The 27,091-nt window shown below is 37.7% G+C and overlaps 1 protein-coding gene across 2 annotated transcripts; it reads left to right on the top strand.

Annotated features, from left to right (window-relative positions):
• On the top strand, positions 1-24,862 carry NUS1 (NUS1 dehydrodolichyl diphosphate synthase subunit). 2 transcript variants are annotated; one of them, XM_033102859.1, is made up of 6 exons: positions 60-593; positions 13,476-13,601; positions 14,461-14,610; positions 20,110-20,209; positions 22,712-22,763; positions 23,353-24,862. In XM_033102859.1, exons 1-5 carry the CDS (start codon positions 179-181, stop codon positions 22,755-22,757), a joined length of 837 nt encoding a protein of 278 aa, XP_032958750.1. In that variant the 5' UTR covers positions 60-178; the 3' UTR covers positions 22,758-22,763; positions 23,353-24,862. The 2 variants fall into 2 exon arrangements, with proteins under 2 accessions (XP_032958749.1, XP_032958750.1); XM_033102858.1 differs by lacking the exon at positions 22,712-22,763 and having other exon boundaries at positions 1-593.
• Positions 24,863-27,091: the final 2,229 nt, after the last annotated feature.

The raw sequence follows: 27,091 nt of genomic DNA on the forward strand, positions 1-27,091 counted from the left end.
AAGGCCGGAGGAAGATGGCGGCGGGGGCGAGGTGAGCTGTTGGCAGTAGAAAGGGTTTGGGCGCGGGGGGAGGGGAACGCGGAGCGATGGCCCGCGCCGGCCGTAGGGGTAGATAAAAAGCCGTCGCGCCGTGGGTGTGGGACGGAGGGAGGGTAGGATACCTGAGCGCCACGAGAGTATGACGGGGCTGTACGAGCTGGTGTGGCGGGTGCTGCACGCTCTGCTCTGCCTGCACCGCACGCTCACCTACTGGCTCCGTGTTCGGTTTGGCACCTGGAACTGGATCTGGCGGCGCTGCTGCCGCGCCGCCTCCGCCGCGGTCCTAGCGCCGCTCGGCTTCACGCTCCGAAAGCCCCGGGCTGTAGGCAGAAACCGCCGTCAGCACCGTCACCCACGAGGGGGCCCGGGCGCGGCCGCCGCCCATCCCCGGCTGCGCTGGCGCGCAGACGCCCGTTCCCTGGAGAAGCTGCCTGTGCACATGGGCCTGCTGATCACCGAGGAGGAGCAGGAGACCAGCTACTCGGACATCGCGAGCCTCGTGGTGTGGTGTATGGCCGTGGGCATCTCCTACATTAGCGTCTACGACCACCAAGGTGAGACCCAGCGCAGGTAGGGGGACCGGGGCATTTCCGACCGCGGGGACCTTACAATGGGCAGGTGTGTACTCGGGACGCACGGCTCATCGCAGCCCTCCCGGCTCCGCGAGTTTCTTGTCCTGCGGCCCTTACATGCAAGTTACAGTGTTCGCGCTTTCGAGGAAGGGGAGTAGGAAAGCTTTATTGAACACCTACTAAGTCCTTGAATTCGACCCAGTCGCTTTCTATACATTTTAAAAATATTTCTTATCCTCCCTAATGCCCCAGCAAGGTAAATAGCATTTGTGTATCCTTGTTTCACAAGTGAGGGAGCGGAAGATCAAAAACATTCACTGATTTGTCCAAAGTCGACAAGGTAGTAAAATAGGGAGATTGACATTTTAGCCAGTCTGTGTTTTTCTACATATTTGCCCTTTTATTACGCTACAGTGTTTCTCCAGAGGTTCCAGGCACTGATCTGAAGTCACAGTCAGGCTGTGGAGGATTTATGCTTAAGCTGAATGTTTGGGGCCTGGTGGCATTTGAACTGGGCTTCTGAAAAGTATGTGAGAGACTGGATAGGCAGAAAAGAAAACGTCACCTTTTGTCTTGGGAGGTCTGGGATGGATCCTCCATCCTCAGTGGCTGACACAGTACTTGACACAATAATTGTCCTTCCATAGTTTCGACTGAGGGAGTTTGTGCAAACACCAGGTGGCTATAAACCTAAAGCACTTTGCTGGGCATTATCCTTGGAATCTTCCATTTAACTCCATGCACTCTCAGGCTTGCAGGGAGTAGACATATACTCACGTAAGTGACATGGTCATTAACAAGAAATGGTGGGTGTAAGGAACCACTAATGAGAAGAGGGGAGAGAAATTCTGAATTGAGGAACTTGAGAAGTTCATGCAGAGAGGGCTTTAAGCTGGACCTGGAAGAATGAGTAGGAGATAAGGTTATGGAATGCTCCAAAGGCGAGGTTTGCATTTCAATCATATCCTGAAAGCAGTGGAATTTCCTTAGAGATAAAGGTGTGATGAAAAGAATGATTTAGGAGTATTGGTATGAAGGACAGAAACTTAATGTTTTATTATCTGGTCAATAACTTAACGGACTAGTGTGTTCCACAGAAGCTACAACTTGATTTGTAATCTTTAATTCTTTGTCAAATAGATAAGTTTAGTGTGGATCTATTTTTTTAAAGGAGGGCACAGCTCACAGTGGCCCATGTGAGGACTGAACCGGCAACCTTGGTGTTACTAGCACCACGCTCTAACCAGCTGAGCTAACCAGCTATCCCCTTAGTGTGCATTTTGTCAGAAAGGGTAGGTGGAGGTCTGACTAACTCTAATGGCATTAGAGTAACCTTTGATTGACCTATAACGTTTCTTGAAGCCAGCAAGGAATGTGGTGACTAGAGCCTATTGTCATACAATGATTTGTCCTGTAGGGTGACGTTTAATATACTCAGGGACTGACATTTCATGGAACTTGCCTAAGAATTCTGCAGAGGAATAGAACTCATGAGACTGTTAAAAGGAGATATAATCTTTGCTTAAAGCAATGAATCAGATTTATTGCCTTGGGATCAAAATAAGGGAAGCAGAAATGGAAATTAGTTAAGGCCTTTAAGCAGTGTGGTGAATTTACTTATAAGCGAACCACTTATATCCAGGTGATTCTTTTAAAGCGAGATCCTTTACCTTCTAGTAGGGAAGAAAAATGTAGAGCAAATAGTTTAACTTGGTGACTGTGCCTGCTAACACAGATTATAATATTGTCACACTTCCTTGTTCTGGCAATTCCTTTTATTGAATTGCTTATGGGATTCAGACATACCCTGTGCCATATTCTGTAAAATAAAAATGATTGGTAATGAAAAGGAGGAAGTCAAGCTGTCCAAGTATTGACTGATAACCAAAAGGAGTTTTAAAGAGCATTTTCAGTGAATGGACGTACAGCACTTGGTCTCTCTATAAAAGCAGTTTTAATTATTTCTTAAGGGATAAGCAATAATTTCATTGTCTAAAATAAGAGACTTTCCATTTACCCATTCTTGGTTTTGATTGATTGAGTCATTCATCCATTCATTTACCAGCTGACAATTGAAGTACCAGATACTGTTGCAGACATGAGGGCGCACCAGTAAACAAAACAGAGAAAAATCCCCATGTTTATGAAACTTAAATTTTAGTGGAAGTCTGACAAATATTATAAATGAGTAAAATATGTAGTATATTAGATCATAAATAATGAGGAAAAATAAAGCAGGGAAGGGGATGCTGAAAGTCAGTGGTGGAAGGGGGGTACAGTTTTAAATAGACTGGCCTAGGGAAGCCTCAGTGACTTTTGATCATAGACCTGAAGGACGTGAGGGAGCAGCCATGTGGATATGTGAGAAAAGTTGTCCTTAGGATCCTTAAGCTTTACTCAGTTTTCTCCAACAAACTTTTATTTAAGCTATTTCTATATAGATATTTAACTTATAAAAAATTCTATTGACATACTCACAAACGCCAGATTTATTGAGCACCTTCTGTGATATAAAAGTACTGAGATACAAAGGAATACAAGAAGTTGTGTCTCTCAAGGAGTTTGCACTCAACTTAGGGGTACATACTAAATATTAATACCAACAAATATATAGATGCTAGTGAGTGGCACTTTTTAAAATGACTATTCATTCTAATTATAATTGGATCTAGATTATACTTAATCTAAAAGATCCATTGATATTTACCATGGTTTGACTCTGTAAGCAACCTGAGCCTTTTATTTTCATCTATGTGCAATACTACTTGATTATAATAATTTCTGCCAGTATTTCTTTAATCTACTGGAAATTGGAATTTTCTCGGGAATTTCTAGAGCTCAGAATTCTAGTGAGGAAACTTAGCTGTTTTTTGTTACAAAATTAGAATTCAAGAAATGATCGTAACTAGGATAGTACAAAAATTGTGGTTTGGGGCTTTTGGTGCTATAGCTTGTGTGGGTGCTCTGCTTGCCTAGGTCTCACTTCAAATATGCTTGGATCCAGGTTATCTGGACATGTATTATTTTCTTCAGTGATGGAACCTGTTCATATTGCTCAGCTGTATTGGTGTCATGCTGGAAATCTTGCTATAGGGCAGTATTTTCAAAACATGGTCTATGGAATGTCTGTGAATGAGTCATTGGGGATATAAGAAATACAGATTCAACACAATTGATCAGACCTAATTAAGGAATGTGACCTGAGCATGTCTATTTTTATCAAATGATCTAGACAATAGATGTGTACACTGAAGTTTGACCCTAAAACAAATCAAAGGATACTCTGCTACTTACCTTAAATTATTCACCCTTCATGTTCCTATTTGTGAGTGAGGATAATCTGGGTGGGTGTTAATATTACCCAGTGTAAATTTGAGAGCTCCAGAATAGGCTTGCCTTCTATGTGAGGACTCAGTAAAAGACAAAAGAAATCTATTTTGTAGCTCTTTTTAGTGTCACGTTCATTGTTGTAAATCCACACTAGGTGTCTTACGAAATGGTTTGTGGGTACAGATTTCTCACACTTGTAGTTAAAAGGTCTGCCCAGTGTACTGCCAACCGCCCCAACCTATTCCTCACTATTATATATATCTTTTGCTTTGTCCATAATTAGGTTACTTGATGTTCCCTCTTGTCCTTTTCTTGGCAAATGGCAATCGACCTGTCAAAACAATGTCGTTGATCATTGTTTAAGTGTCCTATCACCTCTTAGATAGTCTCTACTATTCCTTTCCTGATCTTGCTCTGTCCTTGAATCTACTTAAAACTGTGCATCTAAGGGTACTTCTTTTGTCTATTTTTTAAAGTATTAGTCATATGTATTGGTGCCTGAATTTTCTTCCTAGAGTGTAAGCTCCATAGATGGTATCTAGCCTTTTCATTTGCATTTGTCCTACAGAGTGTTAAGCATGTTAAGGTCTGCATTTTCTGGAGATAAGAATAATGAACTGAGTTGTAATATGTTTCCCAACACAAATACTACCGAGAAGTCTAAAATAATGGAGGAAAATAATGTAAGTTTTCCCCTAGTTTACTTATTCGGCACACTGACACATGTTATTGGCAAATATGATTTTATTAAGTACACTATTGTCCTTATTTTGAAATACAGAGTTGCCAGAAATGTTGAAAGTCCAAATGTAAATGTCATTATATTTTAATCTACCAGACAGTACGAACGAGGGTACCACCTGGCTTCCCTTATGTGGTCACGCATGTAAAGGAGCATCAGAGTCCCAGCCTGCACCTTGTACAGGGCACTTCTAGCGCAGAATTTCACATTTATCAGCCTTCTGGGATGTCGTCTTCTCCTTTTGCTACCAGAAGACTAGCTACTAGCCAACAGTAGATCCAACAGGATATACAATCCTTGTATATCCATTCTGACTATCATCTCCTGGACGACCTCTCTCAACTGTTCCACCCCCAGTTTAACTCTCTTTGGAAAGTTCTATCCTGCTTCTGTTACCTTTTGAAACGACCTCCTTTGCTGGATCAATGTATGAAAATAAACCTTTATTTGACAGTAATAATAACTCTGTTGAACTCTTACTATGTACCACACACTATGCAGAGAAGGACATTAAATCCTCACATCAGGAAAGTGAGACTTAGAAAGCGAGTACCCATACCTAGCAAGGAGCACATCTAGAATTTGAACAGATTTTATTCCACAGCTTTTGTTCTTAACCTTTATGCTATACTGACTTCCACTGGTAAGAGAATGTGACCATGATGTGGTCACTATTCCTGACTGTAAAGGGGCATCTTAGAGCCTTGGTAAAGTGGTAGTTATCTACAGATGATAGAAATGATTGTAAAAGGTATTTCAAGGCAGATAGCATTATTTTCATTCCACTAGTATAAATGTTTATTCTGTAAGTTATAGGACACACTGTTCTTTTTTGATCAGATAAATTTAACTTTATGGGGCTCCTGTTCTATATTGAACTACTTATTTGTCGAGTAAGCAGAGTATGTGAAGATATTCTCACTTTTTAAATGTGTAACCGGAGGCTGAGAAAGCACACGAGCCTTGTTCCTTTTACACGTCTCTTCTGCTGAAGGGCTGGGACTTAAACCCCAGCCCGCATTCCCTTGTACCGTGCCGCCATTGCACATGCCCGTGCCCTTGCCACAACATGCTCATTTGTTTTCTGTGAGGTATCCTGGGGCTCTCTTTTGAAGTAAAGTTATTTAGTGGCTTATAAAATTTGTTTTATTATGACTACATTCATTCATGTAAAATTTTAATGGCAGATTTTTTTCATTTTTAAATAATTGCTCCGTAAGTATATGTTTTCCTCTCTGAAATTTGACTCCAGTAGTGTTATAATTTGATTGTTAGAGAATTAAATGAGAGTTACCACTAGATAACTTACATAGATGTCTAGTTTAAGAAGAAAAAAGGCTACTTTAATGATTGCATTTATTTATAAAGAGGTATTACTTTAGTCCCATAGCTGGAGAGATGCTTTATAACCAAGATATTTCAGTGTTTATCTCACTTTTCTCCCCTTTGCTTCCCTTGTCCTTATAAATACTTCTGGTAGATACTTTTTTAAAAATCTATTTCTATAGAAGGAAGGGAAAACCACAGTAAAAATTCTAATTTCAGATTTAGAAGGAGATATACTAAACGTGTGTTTTAAAAGTCTCATTTTATAGAATTGATTATTCATTTCAGGTAAATTTTAAAGGAAGCAGGATTTAAGGGATACAGATAAGATTTGCTGACTGAATACTTGTCTAATTAAATTCCTTGTTACTTGGTTTTCCTAAGTTGAAAAAACATGTATGTCATGTTTTTATGACCTAGTTAATATGTACATGCTTGAGTATATAGGTAGACTAAATATTGAGACCAATGTAAACTTCTAAAATGTCGTCTTAACTAATATAGTAGAGATTTTTAAAGACTCCGATAATGTACCTGAGTATAGTATGAGGTGTGATAAAAATATGGTGAATGTTTACATAAAAAAATTGATTACAGTAAAAGACACGTTGACATTAATTTCCCTCAAAATACTCCCCTTCGCTTCAAACACATTTATCCCGTTGTTCTTAACCACTTTCTGAAGTAGTTCTGGAAGTCCTCTTTCGTGTCTTTACTTCATCTTCCATCATGACAACGCTCCCTGTCACGCATTGCTTCTGGTACGGCAATTTCTGTCAAAACATTACACTGTGTCCTCAACCACCGTATTCACCAGATCTGGCACCGTGTGACTTCTGGCCCTTCCCCAAAGTCAAAATGACCGTGAAATGTTAACATTTTGACTCGATTCAGGCAGCCACGACAGCGCAACTAAGTACACTCAACAAAAGAGGTCTCCAGAACTGCTTCAGAAAGTGGCTAGAATGATGGGATAAGTGTGTTCGAAGTGAGGGGGAGTATTTTAGGGGGGATTAATGGCCATGTGTCTTTTACTGTAATAAAGTTTTTTAAATTTAAACTTTTACTTCATTTTTAGATCACACCTTATATATAATCTAATAGGGGGTCGGGCATACTTAATTCCACTCTTTTTGAAGTATTTTTTTCTCCAGGCTTCCATGACATTACATATGGTTGGATTTCTTCCTATCTCACTGTCAGTTTCTTCTGAGCCTTATGTCTGGCTTCTCCTTGTTTGCTCCACTTGAAATTTTGGGCTGTATGTATGCCCTATATATGTCTTTCTGTTGTTCACTCTGTCTCCTAGATCGGGTCCACAAACTTTTTCTTAAAGGGCCAGCTAGTAAATATTTCAGGCTTAGTGGACTGTATGGTCCCTGTTTCAACTGCTCAGTTCTGCTGATGTAGCCAGAAAGCAGCCATGTGGCTGTGTTCTAGTAGCAGTAGTTTGCTGACCTCTGCCTCGCTCTCAGATTTTCCGATCTCAGAAAATACTGCTACCTTCCAACAGATTGCTCAAGCTAAAAACTTAGGTGTCATATATGAGTCTTTTCCTACATCATATTCCACCTTTAATCTACCAACAGGCCTCCTTGGTTTTACTGCTAGAATATATCAAATTTCCCACTTGTTTTGTTTCCCTGTTGTAACCACCTAAGGTTGAGTTATCATTATCTTTTGCCCGGATTACTCTTGTAGGCTCGTGGTTGGTCTTTATTTCTATCTGGCCCTTATACAGTAGTTCCCCCCTTAGCGTGGAAATACATTCTAGCACCTCATGGATGCCTGAAACTGCAGATAGTACTGATCCTCATATATGCTATATTTTTTCCTATACATACAGTCACATGTCACTTAATAATGGGGATGCATTATGAGAAATGTGTTGTTAGGTGATTTTGTCATTGTGTGAGTATCTAGAGTGCACTTGCACAAACCTAGATAGCATAGCTTCCTACACACCTAGGCTCTATGGTACAGTCTGTTACTCCTAGGCTGCAAACCTGCATAGCGTGTTACTCTACTGAATGCCGTAGGCAATTGTAGCACAATGGTAAGTATTTGTGTATCTAAACATATCTAAACATAGAAAAGGTACAGTTAAAATACAGTATAAAAGAGAAAGAGTGTGTGTGTGCATATGTTTAAAAAAAAATTGGCTCTTTCATGTATCTTTTCTACGAGTATATGTATTTCCATATAGTTTATACTTGGGAAATTGAGAGAGCATGAGATATAGGTAGTTGTAGAGCAAAAAAGCAATGTAAAATTCTTTAAATCATTATTGCAAAAAGTTATTTTATATTCCCAAGTCATTCTTACAGAATTCAATGATCTGATAACTCTGGGAAACCTTCAAAAGCTTTTTAAAAACATACTGTAGTCCTGGTTTTTTCAAAAGATTCTGTTCATTTGTTAAAAAAAAAAGGGTCAGTTTCATTTATTTTATGGAATTTAACTTTTTGGAAAGGATAATTCAAAATTTAATAGTAAAGTGCATTTATCATTGTTTATCAGCATTAGAAATAGTTACTGAACTGAATAATTAGAAGCCAGGAGATCTGGATTTCAATCCAGTCTTAAACTCGTGAACAAGGACAATTGCTTGACCTGTCTGGGTCTTATAGCCTCATCTGTAAAAGGATGGGATAAAATAATTCTTGCAGTGCATTTCTGTATAATTCTATAATGTATATTTTCTCAAAAATTTGAGTATTTGCAAATGTTTTTCTCTCAGATCAGTTATTCCTGAATGAAGTCTCAATTTCCTTTTACATAAAATGACTTTTATGATAGTTTCTTTACTTTTATTATATCATTTTGGCTTTAGTTTAAATTCTGTGAAGGTGAACAGATGAATTATGATACAAGAAAAAGAATCTCCACACAAACTGTGATATTACCTATCTTACTCAAAGGCACACATGTCTTGTTGCATTTCTGGTGTGTCATGTGAATGTGTACACGTATGTGTAGACTTTGAATCCTGAACAGAATTGTCAGCTGATAATCCTGCTTGTGGGTAAGTGAGATAAGTACCATAGAGTATAATCAGGTTTCAGGATGAGGGTGAGGCTGTGAAGTATCAGGAATCATCCTGCTGATAATCTGTCTTGTCAATGCAGTTAGCAGATCGCAGAAACTATAGTTTTTAAAATTGCATTTCTTCATCCAAATCAGCCAAGACAAAGGTTCTGTTTAAAATAACTTTATGAAAGTCTTCTTCATAAAAGATTCTTGTAGCTATCTATGCCTTTGTGTAATATTCTTCCTTTTAAACAGAATTTCTGCTTCTGTGCAATAAGGAAGTTCCTGCTTTTATTGTGAGAGGTTCCTGGAAACTTCTTAAAAATTCCGTTCAGTGCCATATCTGTTAAGGTTTTGTTGTTCAGTGTCACTTTGTGCACTGATAATTCAGTTTTTAAACATTGAGCTCCTGCTATATGGAAGGTGCCTTAGGGGAAAAGAGATGAGTAAGACACAAGTTCACAACTAGGATTGTAGTTTAGTAGGGAGGTTAAACTATAACTATAGTAAAGAGTAGAATATTGGTTTATTAAGGAGTTTGAACAAAATGTGTGTATTTGGAGGAGGTGAGGGTCAGTCAGAGGAATGAGGCACATCTGGCTGGGGGATTGAGGGTAAGTGACATTTCAGGTAGCCTGTGAGAAATTAGGAGAATTTTACAGGTGTGGGACTGGGTAGTAACATAACAGATGGGGGTTGGAGTCATTCTGATTTTGGAGGACTGTGAGGCAGTCTGATTTGCCGGGGATAGAATACTATAGAGACATAGATTCATTTATTTCATAACGTGAATTTTTTCCACCCACCGAGTGCAGAAGCGTGGGCTGGAATGCTAACACTGACCCGAGCAGCTCGTTCTTAATACCGTAAGCATTTTGGGAGTCATGGAAGATATTCAAGTTGGAATGTGCCGGGTTTGAAGATGTACCCAAAGAAGACTAGTCTTGTAGTCAGTCTAGTGATACTTGAGAAGAGGCAGGAAAGACCCATTAGAAAGAAGGTGGTTGTAAAATTGTAGAGAAGACTGTTGCTTGAAACAGTGGCGATAATGGGCAAAATGAAATGGGTACAGGAAACATTGCTGTAGAAGAGTGTATGGGTGCAGCATATTGATAGGGCGCTGGCGGCTGGGGGTGATAATGCTAGAGGGTACAGAAGACACCTGGGTGACTGGGCGCGTACGTGATGCCTTTATTAGAAATAGAACAAGTAGATACTGTCTTATAGGCCTTGTCCCTAAGCACATACAAGTTTCACACGCACAGACTGCTCCATTTCTTTTAACTTCATGTGCTACTGTATAAGTGTTTGAGAGCAAGCTTTAAAAGATAAGCGACCAGGTTTTAGATTTGTTCATTTTCAGGTGCTTATAGAACTTCTAGGTAGGATTAGATGTTTGAATGCACTGGAAAAGTGAGGAACCAAATGCTGTTCTTAAAATTTTAACGTTTTGTTCCTCATGGATGTTTTGCATTAATTTTAAGTTTTTAAATATAATGCATTATTATTGTTTATCTTAATTACTGAGTTTTGGGCACTCCCTAAATTTTGCTTCACTCGTCTTACCCTTGTCCTGGTCCTGAGTGGTTTTAAAATCCTGTGAGTAACTAGAATCAGAGAAGGAGGAGTACTTGGACAGAAAGGGCTGAAATGGGAACTTGGAAGAATGATCTCCATTTCGGAGTGGAAAGAGGCAAAGGATTCAGCGCAAAGTGAGAAGGGGCCATTCAAGGAGCAGATTGGGAGTCGAACCAGGAGAAGACATTCCAACAAGCATGAATGAGGATAGAATTTTGAGATGAAGCAGTGTGGTCATAATGCTTCAGAAAGGTTGAGAAGAATAAAGATTGAAAAGAGCTAGTGACCATTTTGCTCAAGATAGAGAATGTCATCCATTGCCTTGAAGAGACCCAGAGTTCCTGAAAAATTTTCCCATTTTAATCTGAAGAGGAAGGAAAAGATGAGTGAATTGGTGAGAACTGAGGCATAGGTCTTTTAGAGTATCAAAAAAAGGAATCAGTGTGATGTGAATAGACAAAAGCAAGGGTTCCTAGTGTTGGGTTACTATTAAAATGAATAAATCATAGTTCATATGAGAAATAGATTTGTTTAATATTTTATTTTTCATAAACTCGTATATCCTAGCAGTAGTGTTGTAGAAATTTTACATTTTTAACATAAGAGAATTTTGAAATTCACACGCCTTCTACAGTTTATCCGTACAGTATAGATCCAAGTGTGGTCTAAACTATTCTTTTTCTTTTACTTGCATAAGAAATTGGAAATCTTGTAATAGTTGTAAGCCTGTATCATATACTTATGTGCTATTTTTGTATCATACATGTGAATTTTATGATTGATTTGTATTGCTACACAAAGTATTGCTATTCTAAACATTGTTATTCAAATAGCTGCTGCTATTAATCACCTCCCTTTAAGGATTTTCTTTATATTTGGGAGTATCTTTCTTTTGTTGTTTAATCTTGCCCTGGATATGGGTGTTACAGAATGTTCACTTTTGTCTTTCCCAGCTTAGCATTTTAATGATCCTGGACTTTCATAAGGAGCCACACTCTCAGCCCTCTGCTCTTCTCCATGGATACTCCTTTACCTTTGGAAATCTTTGTCATTTCTTGTGTGTATGCCTCTCAACCTTAGGGAGGATGACTCCCAAATGTGTGTCTACATCCTCATCCTCCGTTTGTGTTCTGTTACCTTCCTAGCTGCACACCTGTAAAATTCTCCTAATTCTTCAAGGGGCCAGCTGAAGTGTCAGTCCTCCAGCCATCTCTGACCTGTCATCTTCTTTCAGCAAGTGTTTGTTGAGTGTCCGTTCTGTGTCAGGCACTGTGCCAGCCCCTAGTAAAACAAAACGAGTGAGATCCCTGCCCACCTGGTGTTCATATGACGACCTCCTCTGAACATCCTTCCCTCGCGTCTCGAATCACTTTACGGTAAACTCTTACCGAAGTGTTCTGTCATCATTATGTTGAACTAAAGTTAATCTTTTCCTTCAAACCAGTTCTCTCTATAGGATTTCCTTTCTTTAAAAAAATGTTAGCATTTTGTATTACCCAGGATTAAAGTTAACTATGGAATTTTCTGTGTTCACCTCTAACTAAGTCATGTTCTTTATTTTATCAGTTCTTTTTAGTGACTCCTATTCCATTGCTTCATCAAATTATACATGGACTCCTGCAGTAGTCTACTGCCTGGCCTTGTCTGCACTGTTACTAGGTTAATTTTCCTAAAGAAACAAGTTTCAGCACCTTTCCACATTACTCAGAAATTGTTGGTTACCCTTTGAGCAGGCAAAATGGAAAAAAAAATTAGGCCTATCCCTTGGTCCCTTTTTTTAGTTCTTTTGTACCAGCAGCATTTGTTTGTCTTTTGAGCATTCAGTGTTTTTTCTTATGCATTTTCTCCATCTAAATATCCTGTCCATTTTCTTCTCTTCACCTTTCTGAGGTCAGCTCAACTTAAGTCTTGCTTATTTACAAAGTATTTCCCTACAAAAGGAGACTGCTTTTATCCTTGAACTGCTATTACACATATACTACCAAGTTGGCATTTATATACAGCATAGTCTGTAGATTCCCTGCTATGTTCTCCCGCAGTTAAGTTTTGAACTGGTTTTAAACAATGTATGACTGAGAGGAACAATTGGTAAAGGCCAAAAAGGCAATAGCCACTGGAAGATTAGACTCTGTGAAAATAACCAAAAACTTGTTTTTAGTTAGAGCTCTGTATATTAGTTTTATATTAAATGTATGTCACATAGTTCCTTCATCCTCCTCAATGACATGATAGTAATTAAAATTTTAATTTTTCTGTGCATGGCTGGAGGATCAAAAACAACTTTAAGTGGCTTGTTTTCAAACTTTGTTGAATTTACTAAATTTTGTTAGTTTTGTCTATTTGCTACTTTTTACATAATTCATAGTCCCTGTTATCATTAAAAAACTAATCAAATCGAGGTAATAGTTTTGAATGCACATAGTAAATCTGCAGAGAAATTACATGAGCCTGGGAGTCAGAAAGATATGAGCTATAGACCACTGCTACAGTTCATAAATCCTTGGACAAGTCCCACGGACATTGGGTCTCAGTTTCTTAATCTGTAAATAAAGATGTAAAGTAAAACGATCTCTTAAAATTTCTTTCTAGGTCTAAATTTGTATTATATTCATTTTGACACTAAATAGTTACCCCTATTTTGTTTTGTTTTTTACTTCAGTGGAAGCCAGGCTTGTGTATTAATGAATTTTTGTCGTCAATGTTTTCTGTTCAGATTCTAGTTTAGAATTAGCTGTCACTACTTTATTTGGAATTTGTTTAGTTCTGTATCCAGTGTTATTTTCATAGCAAGCACCCACTAATTATTGAAGAGGATAAATTAACCTAGTTGGGATTTACTTGCTTTTATTCTTTTTAAGGTATTTTCAAAAGAAATAATTCCAGATTGATGGATGAAATTTTAAAACAACAGCAGGAACTTCTGGGCTTAGATTGTTCCAAATACTCAACAGAGTTTGCAAATAGTAATGACAAAGACGAACAAGGTAAGCACGAATGTAAAATTGAACATGTTACATAGGCAGATGTGTTTTGTGTCTCAAGGCAAATTCTGTCACTCATCGATTCATTCATTTTGCTGATTGTCACCATCTTTAATTATCAGATTTAGACTTTTCTTTCTTCATCTTGTTAAAAGATAATTTTCAGAAAAAGAGAAAATCATGACTTTCATAGCTACTGAAAAATAAACACGTGTTAAAGGTTTTGTGCAACTCAGAAACCACCAGGAACCAGGTAAATTTTATAACTGGTTCAAAAGAGAATCCAAAGAATGGACACATTCTAGATCAGGACTATTGAAATGGTGTTTATGTGGGGTTAGAGAGAACCTCTGTAGACAAAATTTGGCATTGCTGTCACTTACCTAGAATCCTATCAATTGTTAAATAGCTTCGAAAGAATCACACAATTTGATAAGGTGGGTATGTACTATAGATGATGCATATTCCATTGAAACACATTTTTTGTCTTCTATCCCGTGTTACTACTAACTATTGTGATTGTAGAGGCCATTTTAGACTTGTAGAAATTGTAATTTACCCTATAATTAAAATTTTTATTTTCTAGAGGATTCATTCACAGATACAGGTCATTCTGAGTACTTTGAAAAGAAGGCAGTATATAAATATGTACACAAATATGATGTGTGGGTCCTTTCAGAGGAGAGTAGCTTAAGTATGTTTTGATACGGAAGTTGAAGGGCTTAAATGGTTTTTGTTTACTGTAAGAATTGTACCTTTATTTTGGTTTGAATGTAATATATCTTGAGATAGATTTTGAAATATATCTGGAAGAGGGTGTTTTTGTGTTTTTTTTTAATGTCTTGTTTGTGTTTTCCTCCAGTTTTAAATTGCCAATCAGCAGTGAAAGTCCTGTCCCCAGAAGATGGAAAAGCAGATATTGTGAGAGCTGCTCAGGAATTTTGCCAGTTAGTAGCCCAGCAGCAAAAGAAATCCACAGATTTGGATGTACATATGTTAGACAGTTTACTTAGTAAGTCATATGCATTTGTTTTTAGTTTTGTCCCACAAATATACAGTATGAAGGAGACTATCTAGGTTCCTTTCACATCATAAAGCCTGATTTTGTTGTTGTTGTTGTTGTTATATTTGTCATGTTTCTGAAGTTTAAAGACCCCTCTTGTGAAAATGGTTTTGGGATAATGAAATATGTAGTTTACTCGCATGATGACATACTGGTAAAGGAAAGGAACTAAGAGGCTTTTTTAGGGGCTAATGAATTTTCTTAAACAGAGGACTTCGGCTTGTCAGCCTTCCTCCCTCTGCGATGTTTTCCAACACTGGCAGTGCATTTTCTAATTCTCCAGACACCAACTGGGTGTAATCCCAATGCTAACAACCCAGAGTTAGTGCCAGACTACCAGCTTTAAGGGCTCAGTCATGCAAGACTGCCCCCACTTCAGACAGCAGTTAGAATTCTCTGACCACCTGTACTTCCCATCAGCGGGCTATAAATAGGGACTTCCCATGACTCCTTCCTAAGGTTTGATAGTTTGCTAGAATGGCTCCCAGAACTCAGGAAGACACTTATGTTTATTGGTTTATTACAAAGCATACAACTCAGCAGCAGCCAGATATGAGATATATAGGGCAAGGTGGTGGTAGGAGGTGGGGGTGCACCCTCTGATATAGGTATCAGGTAGCTGTGACCTCTTCGGACACAACACCTCTCAGCACCCCAGTGTGTTTACTTACCTGGAAGCTCTCCGAGTTCTGTCCTCTAGTCGGTTTTGTTGAGGCTCTATTATCTGGCATGTTTGATTAAATCGTCTCCAGCCCCTTTCTCCTACCTGAAGGTTGGTGGCCCAAAGTTTCAACCCTCCAACCACATGATTCCTCTGGCAACTGGCCCCATCATGAAGGTATCTAGGGGCCGAGGAAGAACAACCTCAGTAACATGAACTCTGCTGTGGTTGAAAGGGGCTTATGAATCACAAAATATTCTGGCTTTACCCCTATCACGCAGGAAATTCCAAGGGTTTTAGGGGCTCTGTGCTAGGAAACTGGGACAAAGACCAAATGTATATTTTTTATTATACTATAAATCACACTGCTCTCCTCCCTCTTTCTTTTTAGTTTGAACTCTCTATTAAGTTTGAACTTAATAGCTATTTAGGAAGCAGTCGCAAGAATATAATCTTATTGTCATCCATGACTCCTTTTTTAGTGTTCCTTCTGTTATGGTATACCAAATATACCACTATATTTGTCATGTTGTACCAAATATAACATTATATTTATTTTTCTTCAACTCTTTATATGAAGGCCTTTCATTTTTTTATTCTCTCTAGAGCTCCCTAGGAACTTTTTGCCTTAACGTTATGATCCTCCTGTTTATAGCATTATCCTTGATCTTTTTCAAGAAAGACAATACTTCTAACAAGTTCCTGTAGCCCTGCAATTTCAGACATATATTTTTATTTATTCACATAGAGTCTCCATTTACCTTAGCTGTTAATCATGCGTTTTTTGTCTTACTTATTTAACTCTCCATTCGTTGTTTCTCCACTTGGACACATGTCCATCTCAGAGCACAGTCCTTCTCTGGCCTCTTGGTCTCACTAACTCTCTGCTTTGATTGACTACTCACTTCTGACCCCACTCTTCTCTGCTCTGTCATTCGGCTGTATTCAGGCCGAACGAATAGGCTTAAAGTAGACCATGGTAAGGACTCTAGTCAACTGTGATGTTGACTATTCCCCGGATCCCGTAAGACCCCCCCCACCAGAGTAATGTGTGAGGATGTCCTGAAAGTGATGCAGAGACCAAAGGTGGTCCTTCAGGTAGTCAGCCTATGGAGAAGTGCTGAAGTACTGAGCTCAGGTGTTGCCGTCAGGGCTTAAAGACCCATGACAAATTAAAATGGACACAGTCTGTAAGTTAACTCATTAATCTGACAGAAGCAAACCCTCTGAATCTTGTTAGCCCAGAAAGTTCCCCTGTGACTGCAGTTCATCCTCTTTCCTCCCCTCAACGGGAGGCACCTGCTCATCTGTTTTCTGACTATATTTAGCTTTTCAAGGAATTTTACATGAATAGAATCATACAGTCTTTTATGTCTTGCTGTGTTTACTCAGCATAATATTTTTGAGGTTCATTATATTGCATGTATTAATTCATTACTTTTTGTTGGTGAATAGTATTTTATTTTATGGATGTACCCCATTTTGTTTATGCATTCATCAGTTGACATACATTTGGTTTCTTTGAATAATGCTGTTGTGACCATTCACATACTAGTCTCTGTGTGGACGTGTTTTCCTTTCTCTTGGGTAGGTAACTTATAAGGGAATTGCTAGATTGTGTGGCAAGTGAATATTTAACTTTTAAGAAACTACCAAACTGTACCATTTTGCATCCCACCATCAAGGTAAAGGAGTCTAGATTCTCCATATCCTTGCCAAAACATAGTATTGTCAGTTGTTTTGTTGTTGTTTTTTAATTTTAGCCATTCTAGTGGGCATGTAATATATCTCATTGTGGCTTTAGTTTATATTTTACTAATGATTAATGATAGTAAGCATTTTTCATTTGTATTTGCTTTGGTGAAGTGTCTGTTCATATCCTGTGCGTATTCTTAATGGATTATTTGTTGTATAATTGGGTTTTAAGAGGTTTTTATCTATTCTCGGTAAAAGTCTTTCTTTTATCAGTGACAAGATATGTAATTTGCAAATATTTTCTCCCAGGCCATGACTTACCTTTTCTTTTTCTTAATTTTTTTAAAGAGTTTAATTTTTACGAATCCAGTTATCAATTTTTTCTTTTGTGGATCTTGCATTATTGTCATATCTAAGAAAGTTTTGCATAATCCAAAGTCACAATTATTTTCTCCTGTGTTTTCTTCTAGAATTTGTATAGATTTAGCTGTTGTATTTAAGTCTGTCATCCATTTTGACCCATTTTTTTTAATAGTATGAGGTATAGGATACCAGTTTTTCTTCTACTACCACTTATTAAAAGACAGCCTTTCCCCCTTGAAATACTGTGGATTCTTTGTTGAAAATCAGTTTATTATAAATCTATGAGTTTATTTCTGGGTTTTCTATTCCTTTCCATAGGTCTATATTCTGTTCTTATAATGCTACACTTTCTTGATTATTGTAGCCTATTATATAGTAAGCATTGAAATCAGCAAGTATAAGTCTTTCAACATTGAATTTTTTTTTTTCAAAGTTGTTTTGGCTACTCAGGGTCCTTTGCATTTTCATATACATTTTAAAATCAGCTTGTCAATTTAAAAAACAAACAAACAAAAATAACCCCAAAATTCTGTTTTCATAGGGATTGAGTTGAATCTGTAGCTTAATTTGGAGAGAATTGCCATCTTAACAATATTGAGTCTTCTGATCCATGAACATCGTATATCTCTCTATTTATTTGGGTCCTAATATTTCTCTTAACAATGTTTTATAATTTTAGGATATAGAGTTTCTACTTCTTTTGGTAAATGTATTTCTAAGTGTTTTGTTCTTTTTGATACTGTGGCTAACAGAATTATTTTCTTAATTTTGTTTTTGGGTTGTTTGTTGATAATATATGAAAATACAGTTGGTTTTTTAATATTGATTTTTTATCTTACGACCTTGATAAAATTTACTTAATAATTCTAGTAGTGCTTTTTGTAAAGTCTCACGATTTTTCAAAATACAAGATTGTGTTGTCTATAAATAAGATGATTGCTGCTATCTCTGCTCAGTTTTTCTATGTTTACTTTTATTTTTTTTAATCTGGCCTTCTGTGTCCATGGTTTAACGTGGCAGCCAATGATTTGCACACTGATTGTGCTCAAACACCTTAAGTCTGTAAGGCTTCTAAAATCCCTATGATGTTGGAAAGTGCATTCAAGTCAGTTCGCAAATTTCCTTGCCTATTTTCACTGGACTTTCTTGCCACCCTGCGTTACCCCTCCTTCCCTGGTCTCATCCTTCCGCCTTTACTGTGTAGTTTCCCAGTCAGCAGTGGATGTGTGGAGAGTTTATCTGACCCCTTATTTCCAGGATCTCCCTGTTAAATTTCTGGCCATTATACTGTTTGCCCTGACTGGGCTACAACTTGAGAAGAGCAAAACTGTGGGTTTTCCTCATTTGTATCCTTTTGAGTTTGTCACTTTTAGCTTGCGAAACCATAGGTTTTCACCATTGCCCCTTCCCTCTTCCTTGCAACCTCCAGTTCCATGTTGGGTCCATATCTTTTGGCTGCAAGCAGCAAACCTGCCAGTTTTTGCTGTCAGCCCTGTGCTGATAAAACTGCAGTTCTTTCCAGTTATTGGGGGTAGACTTGAGCATTCCCAGACAGGAAGGCCAAAGATTCTTACCATTCTCAACCTAAAGCTCTAGCTGGTGTCTTTTTGTTTTGTTTTTTAAAGAATAATTGTCTGCTTCTGGTTAATATTCAGTGCCCTTAAGTGATTGGTTTTGTCCAGTTTAATACATTTTGTTTGTTTGTTTGTTTGTTTTGAGAATTCATCACTTTCTTCACACCACTTAGCTGGAAGTCCCTTCTTCTCTTTACTGAAGAGAATTTGCTTTCTCAGCAGAGGAATGTGTGTTTTTCTACTGAGTCCACTCACTCTGCCAACATGGACTTTTAAAGAGACTTTGTTAGGAAAATATTCTTTATTACTGCAGGATGGCCTGTCTAGTGTAGTCTCCGTATTTAACAAATGAAGGAACTAAGTAAGCACTGGAGAGGTTGTGCAACAAGAAAGTTAGTGGCGGAACTGTTACTAGAAAATGTTTGAACCTGGATCTCTTGAATTATAGCATCTTTTCTCTTATACCAGGACATTTATTTTAAGATTTATTTTACTCTAATTTTAAGCAGTTCAAATATCCTTATCCCCCCCTTTTTTTCCTCAAGCCACGTCTCATGTGGAAGCCAGTGTGGAAAGCAGAAAAGGGCCATGCCTTTGTGGAGGCAGGTGTACAGCCTCCTTTTCCCCTTCTAGGGGGTCAGCCGAGGAACACTGAGAACATTTGTACTATATACTTGGAAGTTGGTGTTTCTGGGTCCTTAGCTATAAAATGGGTGAAGAAGGGAAGGAGTGTAGATATTTTTTAAGTCTCTTCATCTAAAGTTATTTGACTTTGTGACCAGAATAAGCAATTGTGCCCTTAAAGCAGTGCAGTTCCCAGGATGCCAAGAGAACACTCAACAAGTTGAGTCTTGAAAGACAGATGGGATTTGGGGGCTACCTGTAAGGGTTTAGGGTAGGAATTGGGTTACCCCTTTTTATTATGGAATCGATCCAGTAAATGCACTTGAGAAAAACTTCCATGTTTGGAAATAACATAGATATTAAAGTATATGTTGGGCAGTGGGATGGGGGTATGGAAACATACAAGTGAAGTGGCTGAAGAGAACTGATACTCAAAGCATAAGACGCCAATTTGATGAACAGATTTTGCTGTAGGTCATCTTATTTGTAAGCAGTACATGCTAAACTCCTGTGTATGTGTTTCTTTCCAAGGTTCAAATGGTTTCCCTGATCCTGATGTAGTGTTGAAGTTTGGTCCTGTGGAGAGCACATTAGGCTTTCTTCCCTGGCAGCTGAGATTGACTGAGATTATGTAAGTAATTCAAAGTGTACTGACTTGGATTCAATTCAGCAAGTGTTTCTTGAACCCAACACTGTACTAGGTATAGTGGGAATTCCCAAAGAATTACAATACTGGATCCTTTCCCTCAGGTATTTCACAGTATCGGTTGTAAAATAAAGACATGCAAATGGCTCTGACCCAAGACAGTGTATGGCTGTGCAAATGTTTGGAACTGGCACCAGTTATCATAAGGAGATCAGGAGAGAGATATCTCTATGGGCCAGAGTTGTTGGTTATAAAGAAAAGATGTGGCTTGATCTGCAGTATATAAAATGAGTGGAATTTTTGTAACGAGAAAAAGTGAGAAGCATTGGAGTGGGCAGGGAAAAAAAGAAAAGTTGGGGTAGGGGAGTGAACATCACATTTTAAAGAAATAGTGAGGGAACTAGCCACACCAGAGCAGAGAGTTAGTGTTCGATAGTAGTATGAGGTGAAATCAAATAGTTTGGGGATGTAGACATTGGGAACACTTTAAATACCAGCTTAAGGAATGTGTATAATTATTTAGACAGGCAGTAGGAAACAGTTGAACCTGTGGATACTGCTGGAATGGTGATTTTTGAAGATTTGTTTAGCAGCTGGGTGCTTAGTAGATTGGATTGGAAAAAGATGAGCTTAAAAGACAAGTAAAGAGGCCAAAGCTATAATTTGGGGAAGAAAACAGTGATGAGAATGAAATTGCTTATTTAGAACAGTTTGGCAAGCTTTTTCTATAAAGGGCCAGGTGATACATATTTTAGTCCTTGCAGGGTCCTGTAGCCTCTTGCAACTATTCCTCTCTGTTGCAACTACTCAACTTTTCCTAGTATACCTAAACAACCACAGGCAATGTGTGAACAAATGTGTGTCACCCTGTTCTAATAAAACTTTATTTTAAAAACACGTGGCAGGCTCCTGGGCTGTATTTGCCAGTGGCTGACTTAAAATAGAGATTTAGGAGCTTTAAAATACATTTAAATTCTGGATTTTAGGAAGAAAATACCACAAATTCTACTTCTCACGAGAAGTAATTACCAAGTATAATTGCAGGCCTAAAACTTTGCTAAGTTTTGAAGCATAAGTGACTGGGTGAATTATGGTGTTATTGAAAGAAACGGAAATGTCAAGGGAGCATTGATTTTTGAAGGGAAGATGTTGAATTCAGGATTAAGATGATTTTGAGGCCCTATTTAGATAGAAATGCCTAGTAGCAGGACAGATGAAAATGTAGAACTGGTGCTTAGATGAGAAGTCAAGGTTGAAGATGAACATTTGGGGATCATGAATATGAGGAAGTAGAAGTAGTTGAACCTGTGAGAATAGAGGACCACTCTAAAGTGTACATAGGACAACACAGTACCGAGGGCTCAAATGCTGCAGGCTCGGGCTGGAGGGAGAAGAGGTATTACATAACGAGGCAGAAAAGACGCCGTAGCATGTTAGAGGCAAAAGGGCTGGAGATCATTTGGTGCTGCCGCCTCATTTTATAGGCGAGGAAAATGGGAAGGAGACACTGCTCAAGCTTCTAACAAAGTGGAATTAGAACTCAATCTCCAAACTCTGGGTTTCTTTATGGTGGTGTATGTTTCTCTTGTCTCTTTTTCTCTAGGGGTTTTTCATGTTATTTCAGGTGCCTTGCAGGTGGGGTCCAAGAAAGGTAGCAGTGATACTTTGAGAGGTTGGGAGTGGTTTGGAGGGAAGAGTGTGTTTTAGAACAGATCTCGGTTTGAATTTTTGCTGTGCAGCTCAATAACATGACTTTGGAAAGCTACTTAAATTTCTCTGTATTTGTAAACTGGCCAATTAAATACGGAGTTGAGGATTGAAGTCTGATAATGGACATCAGATACCTAGCACGTAACAGGCTTTCTCATGGATCTTTGTACGTATGTCTATCTTAGCTCTGTTATATTGAGGTTTCCTCTGTATTTATCTACCATCCACCAGACTGCAGGCACCCTGATGGCAGGAAAAGTGTCTGAATCATAATACCGAGAAGCAAGGTAGAATCCTGACCGAACAGACTGGGAAATAGCACGACCCTTCTGAGGCACTGAGGGGTGGTGGCTCTGAGTGCTTCTTGAGGAGTGAGAGGAGATGAGACTGTTGATAAAGGGGGTAAAATATGGAAGACTTAGGAAAGTGGGTAGTTTGAGGAGGATAACCGAAGCAAGCTTTTGTGAGAAGAATATTACTAAATTTGTTCTTTGAGGATATCATTTCAGTAGTGAATAAAAGGTTGATGGTAGAGATTATTAAGAGATGAAGAAATGAAGGGAAGTGGGAGACTTGTTTCAGAATTCTTGGAAGTCAAAGGAAGGGTAAAGACTAGATGTCAATTATCTCATAAAGCTGGGGGGCGGGGAAGGAAGGATAAAGCGTAGCAAAAGAACCACAGGGTCAGGCAGGAGTTCATGCATGGTAGGCTTGTTGAATTCTTCTGTGGTGCATGTGACTGTAGAATTCTGAATGTGACTCTTGTACTCTGGCCAGGTGTTGGGCTCTGATACTGTTTGGAATTTCCAAAGGCTCACAATAAAGCTGTGTAAGTTAGAGATTTTTTTTTTAAATGTTAATTATTGAAAATTATTTAAGTGTTTACAATACTTACAGGGGAACCCTTCAACTATATGTTAACTCTGCCTTTAAAGTACTTGTCTTCACATTATAATTGTCCCCTTGAGCAGTTGGAAATGGTGGAGGTAAATATTGTTCATTTGTTGGTTACTCACCACATGGCTTCAGTATCTTATCACGTGGGGATGCTGTGCTGCTCCACCAGTGTTAACCATTCAGGTAGAACCGGATGAATTCTTGAAGCAAATTTGAGTGAAATTCTTTATAAAATAGACCTCCAGTTTTCCATTAACCTAGACTTATGCTTTAATAGGTTCTGAATCTCTATCTCACTGCAAGTTGCTTTTCTCTTCTTGTGGAAAGGAGAGATTATTTTTGACTTGGACTGTTTCATAGTGAGTGTAATAATTATTCAGTAGAAATAGTTTGCAGACTCTATGCTTATAATTTACTTTTTTCTGCGCTTAACCTCATTTCGGTCATGACCCTTCTATTGCCCCCCTCCAAATTACGGTATGTCGTCTAATTGGTTTTTTGCCCCTCTGTTTTCTTTTCAGCTCTTTGCCTTCCCACCTAAACATCAGATATGAGGACTTTTTCTCTGCCCTTCGTCAATATGCAGCCTGTGAACAGCGTCTGGGAAAGTAGTGACCCCTGGTTGCATAATTTGATTTCAGGCTTTTGGAGAAAAGGACCCAAGTGACTCTGATGTTTACAAAGCACCTACGAAACCCTATATACACCTAATTCATAATCCTCATAATTTATCAACAAACACAAAAAAGTGTCTTACTTGAGAGTAAGAGTATGTGTGAGTATGTGTGCGTGCGTGCGTGTGCGTGTGTGTGTGTGTGTGTGTGTGTATAGAAATAAACTTATAAATGGGGAAATGCTAGAGAATGAAATACATGGACTTGCACCTTTGAGCAAATAGCAGTACTGTTTCATGAGCTGAAATTTCAGTTTTGAAGGCTTCAGTCCCAACAACGTCCCTGTTTTTGTAGGGAGATGAGTGGTTGTTGTTTTGGGGGGTGGGGAATAATTTTTTTTTGTCTTTCCTAGTGACCAAACTTTAATTTTTAAAAATAATATATTATTAAATGGAGGCATTCTGAGATTGAGGGATTTCCAGAGGAATGGAATTCTGTATTGCTCACATTTTAAAAACTTGCTCAGCACTGGAGCAGAGGGAATACCTATTTTCAGATACCCGTCCATTTTCATCTCATCATTATTGTCAAACAGTGTGACTTGAGAATGTTGATCTGGTGTCCTTGTTCTGGGTTGGGAAAATCATTTGAAAAAGAACTCCTACAACACTGAAATGCAGAATTTAAAATTTTAAAATGTATGAGGCAGTCAAAAAGTGAAACTGTTGTAATCTTAAAAAGTAAATATGGTGGAAAATCCTAAAAAAGGAAAGAAAGTTTGGATTTCCTTTTTTGTTGGTGGGCAATGTGCTAAAGAATACCCAAAGTTGGTTTAATTTCCATTAACTATGTTTATTGAAAATAAGTATTTGAGGGAAGTTACCAGGGCAGCTCTTTTCCTCAAAAGTAATCTGTTCCTCTTTGGAATAACACACGTAGGGCCATGTTAGTGCTCATGGTTTTTACTCAGTAAACCCTGATGGTAACTTAGTAGAAGAGATCTTTAAGTAAGATTGAGGCCTGTGTTAAGTAATAAAACATTACCAAAGTCTACAAAAGTAAATTAATTTTACATGTTCTCTCTCATGACAGAGAACAGCACTGGTTCTGTTATTTTTTAAGTGAATAAATGATTTTTTGATAGGTGTTTAGTATTTCTTTCCTCACGGAAACCATTCTTTATATTTGATGGACTTTTTCAGTATAATGGTTACCTAAAATTGTATATTTAGAATGGAGTAGTTTAAATACTAGGTCTCAGAAGTCTGAAAAGTAGCAGAGAAGACTGGATTTGGAAAGCGAGATCTGGAAGTCCTTGTCAAATTCTGAAGCTGTGAAGAATAAATGTTCCAACTTTGGACTACAAAATCCCATTTATGATTTTAAAAATACACTTGAAATAAAAATGATTAAACTACACTTTGGTTTAGTTGACATTACTTTGCACTTCATAGTCCTTTGTATATTGCAAGACTTTTTTTTAAAGTCTTAATTTATTGCTAAAAGTTTTGTGTGAAGCTACAGCTATCTCTAAACTTTACCAGAGAATTTTTGATTTCTGTTCCCCTGTACTGTCATTCATGTTCTATTGAGGCTTTTTGGCCTTAATTTAAGACTTGAGTGTATGTCTTTTATAAATGTGTCTTTTTTAAACATTCTGGAATACGTGTGGCTTTAATGAATTAAATTGAAGGGGCCCAGTCAAAGTGAAGAGATTTATATTTGTTAAAATGAAGTTAGTCGAATTAATTACCTATTGGGATATACCATGTTTCCCCAAAAATAAGACCTAACCGGACAATCAGCTCTAATGCGTCTTTTGGAGCAAAAATTAATACAAGATGCGGTCTTATTTTACTTAATATAAGACCGGGTCTTATATAATACAATATAACAACCCGGGTCTTATATTAATTTTTGCTCCAAAAGACGCATTAGAGCTGCTTGTCTGGCTAGGTCTTATTTTCGGAGAAACATGGTAGCTAGAGTTGATAAAGTTTTAATTTATCAAAGTTTAATTTTACAAAGTTGAGTCTTTGTATTTTATTTTCTCCTTCCATTGTATAACAGTGTAGTGTTACACATCAGAGTAAATCTATAACCTATGACCTGAGTCTGTTACAATCCTAGAAAGAGACTCTTAAAACAAGTTGCTAAGGATTCTGAATATGGGCATTCCAGATCCTTTTCATGAATTCAGCTGCTAGTATGACCTCCATTCACAACTTGAATGGCATTGGTCATTCTATAATTCCTGCCAAAATTATCACCAGTTTTACATTGTCAAGGCTCCCTCTACACTCCCAAGAAAAACTGATCATTTCAAAGAAAAGTGTTTGTTTTTATGTGTATTGAAGGATATTGTCCTTAAGTTGTTTCTTCCTGATACTCCCCAGAATGGAATAATTACCAAATTAAACCTACATTATAGATGGCAGCTTGGAGCATACCAAGAAGTCAGAGGGTTTGAATTCTGTTCCCAATTCTGGTTGTGTTTTGTTTCTTAAAAGTGATCACTGTTGTTAACAAAGATTGAAATCTGGTTTTGATGCAAATAGCAAATTCTGGTATATTGTGACCAAGGCTTAATAATGACTGAAGAGAGAAAGGTGTTATATTGTTAATGAACCGTGCCAAATACACTGCATATCTACAAATTAATCTTGGAACGTATGTTACTTGATAGCTCCCCTCCTGTGTGATGGTAGAGTCAAATCCTTGTGATGTTTTGTATGGCTGTGGACTTTGGCAACATGTAAATAATGTGTAAAGCAAGTTTTTATGATTAAGGAATCAAATTTATTGAATTTTATGATTGAAAGTTGAAATTTACCATGTATGAACAAAAACAATAAAAGAATATACTCTTTTCATGGACTATAGTATTATGTGAATGCTACATTTATTCTAAACATGTAGGACTTGCAGAAATGTAATGAGAAACTCGTATGACTAGATAGCAATACTATTTTTTTATATGGTGGTTCTTAATTGAAATACATTCTCATTTTTACCACGTTAAACATTTGGAATCTTACAATGTCATTTGGGTTTTGCTAGATAACAGCAAGATAAAATTCATTTTCACCATTATGAGAATTGTCAAAATTCCACAATAATTAAAATCTGAATTGATTTTTGTTGAATATGGAATGTCAAATTAAAAATGTATATGTGTACTCTTTTAAAAAGAAATTTGAGTTTTTGTCAAACCATGAAATACAAAGGTAAGACCCATAGTTTGTCTTAATGTTGCATAGAGTATTCCCTTTCTAACTTGAGGACCTAATTATAAGATAGTTGGCTTTTTATGCATAATTTTCATCTGAAAGCAAATTTTACAAAGGTCACATTTTAACTTTGGTTAATAGGAAATGCCTTTAATGAAAATTAGGGTAGGAAAAGTTCAGGAAACATTGAAATAAAACCCAGGAAACAAGATTAATGTTAGCAATTGTGCAAGAATCCTAGTTGGCCATAAACTGTGATAAAATTGGTGGAAAAGGGCAATGCAAAGAGAATTTTACTTAAGTTTTAAAAAACACATTTATTGTAGAAATATTTTGAGAATTCAGCAACATCAATGAAGATAACTTCTAATAGCATTGATTCCTATTTTTGGTGACAATCCTAGAATTTTTTTGTA

This window comes from Rhinolophus ferrumequinum, chromosome 3, assembly GCF_004115265.2.
Source record: "Rhinolophus ferrumequinum isolate MPI-CBG mRhiFer1 chromosome 3, mRhiFer1_v1.p, whole genome shotgun sequence".
NCBI classification, from domain to species: Eukaryota; Metazoa; Chordata; class Mammalia; order Chiroptera; family Rhinolophidae; genus Rhinolophus; species Rhinolophus ferrumequinum.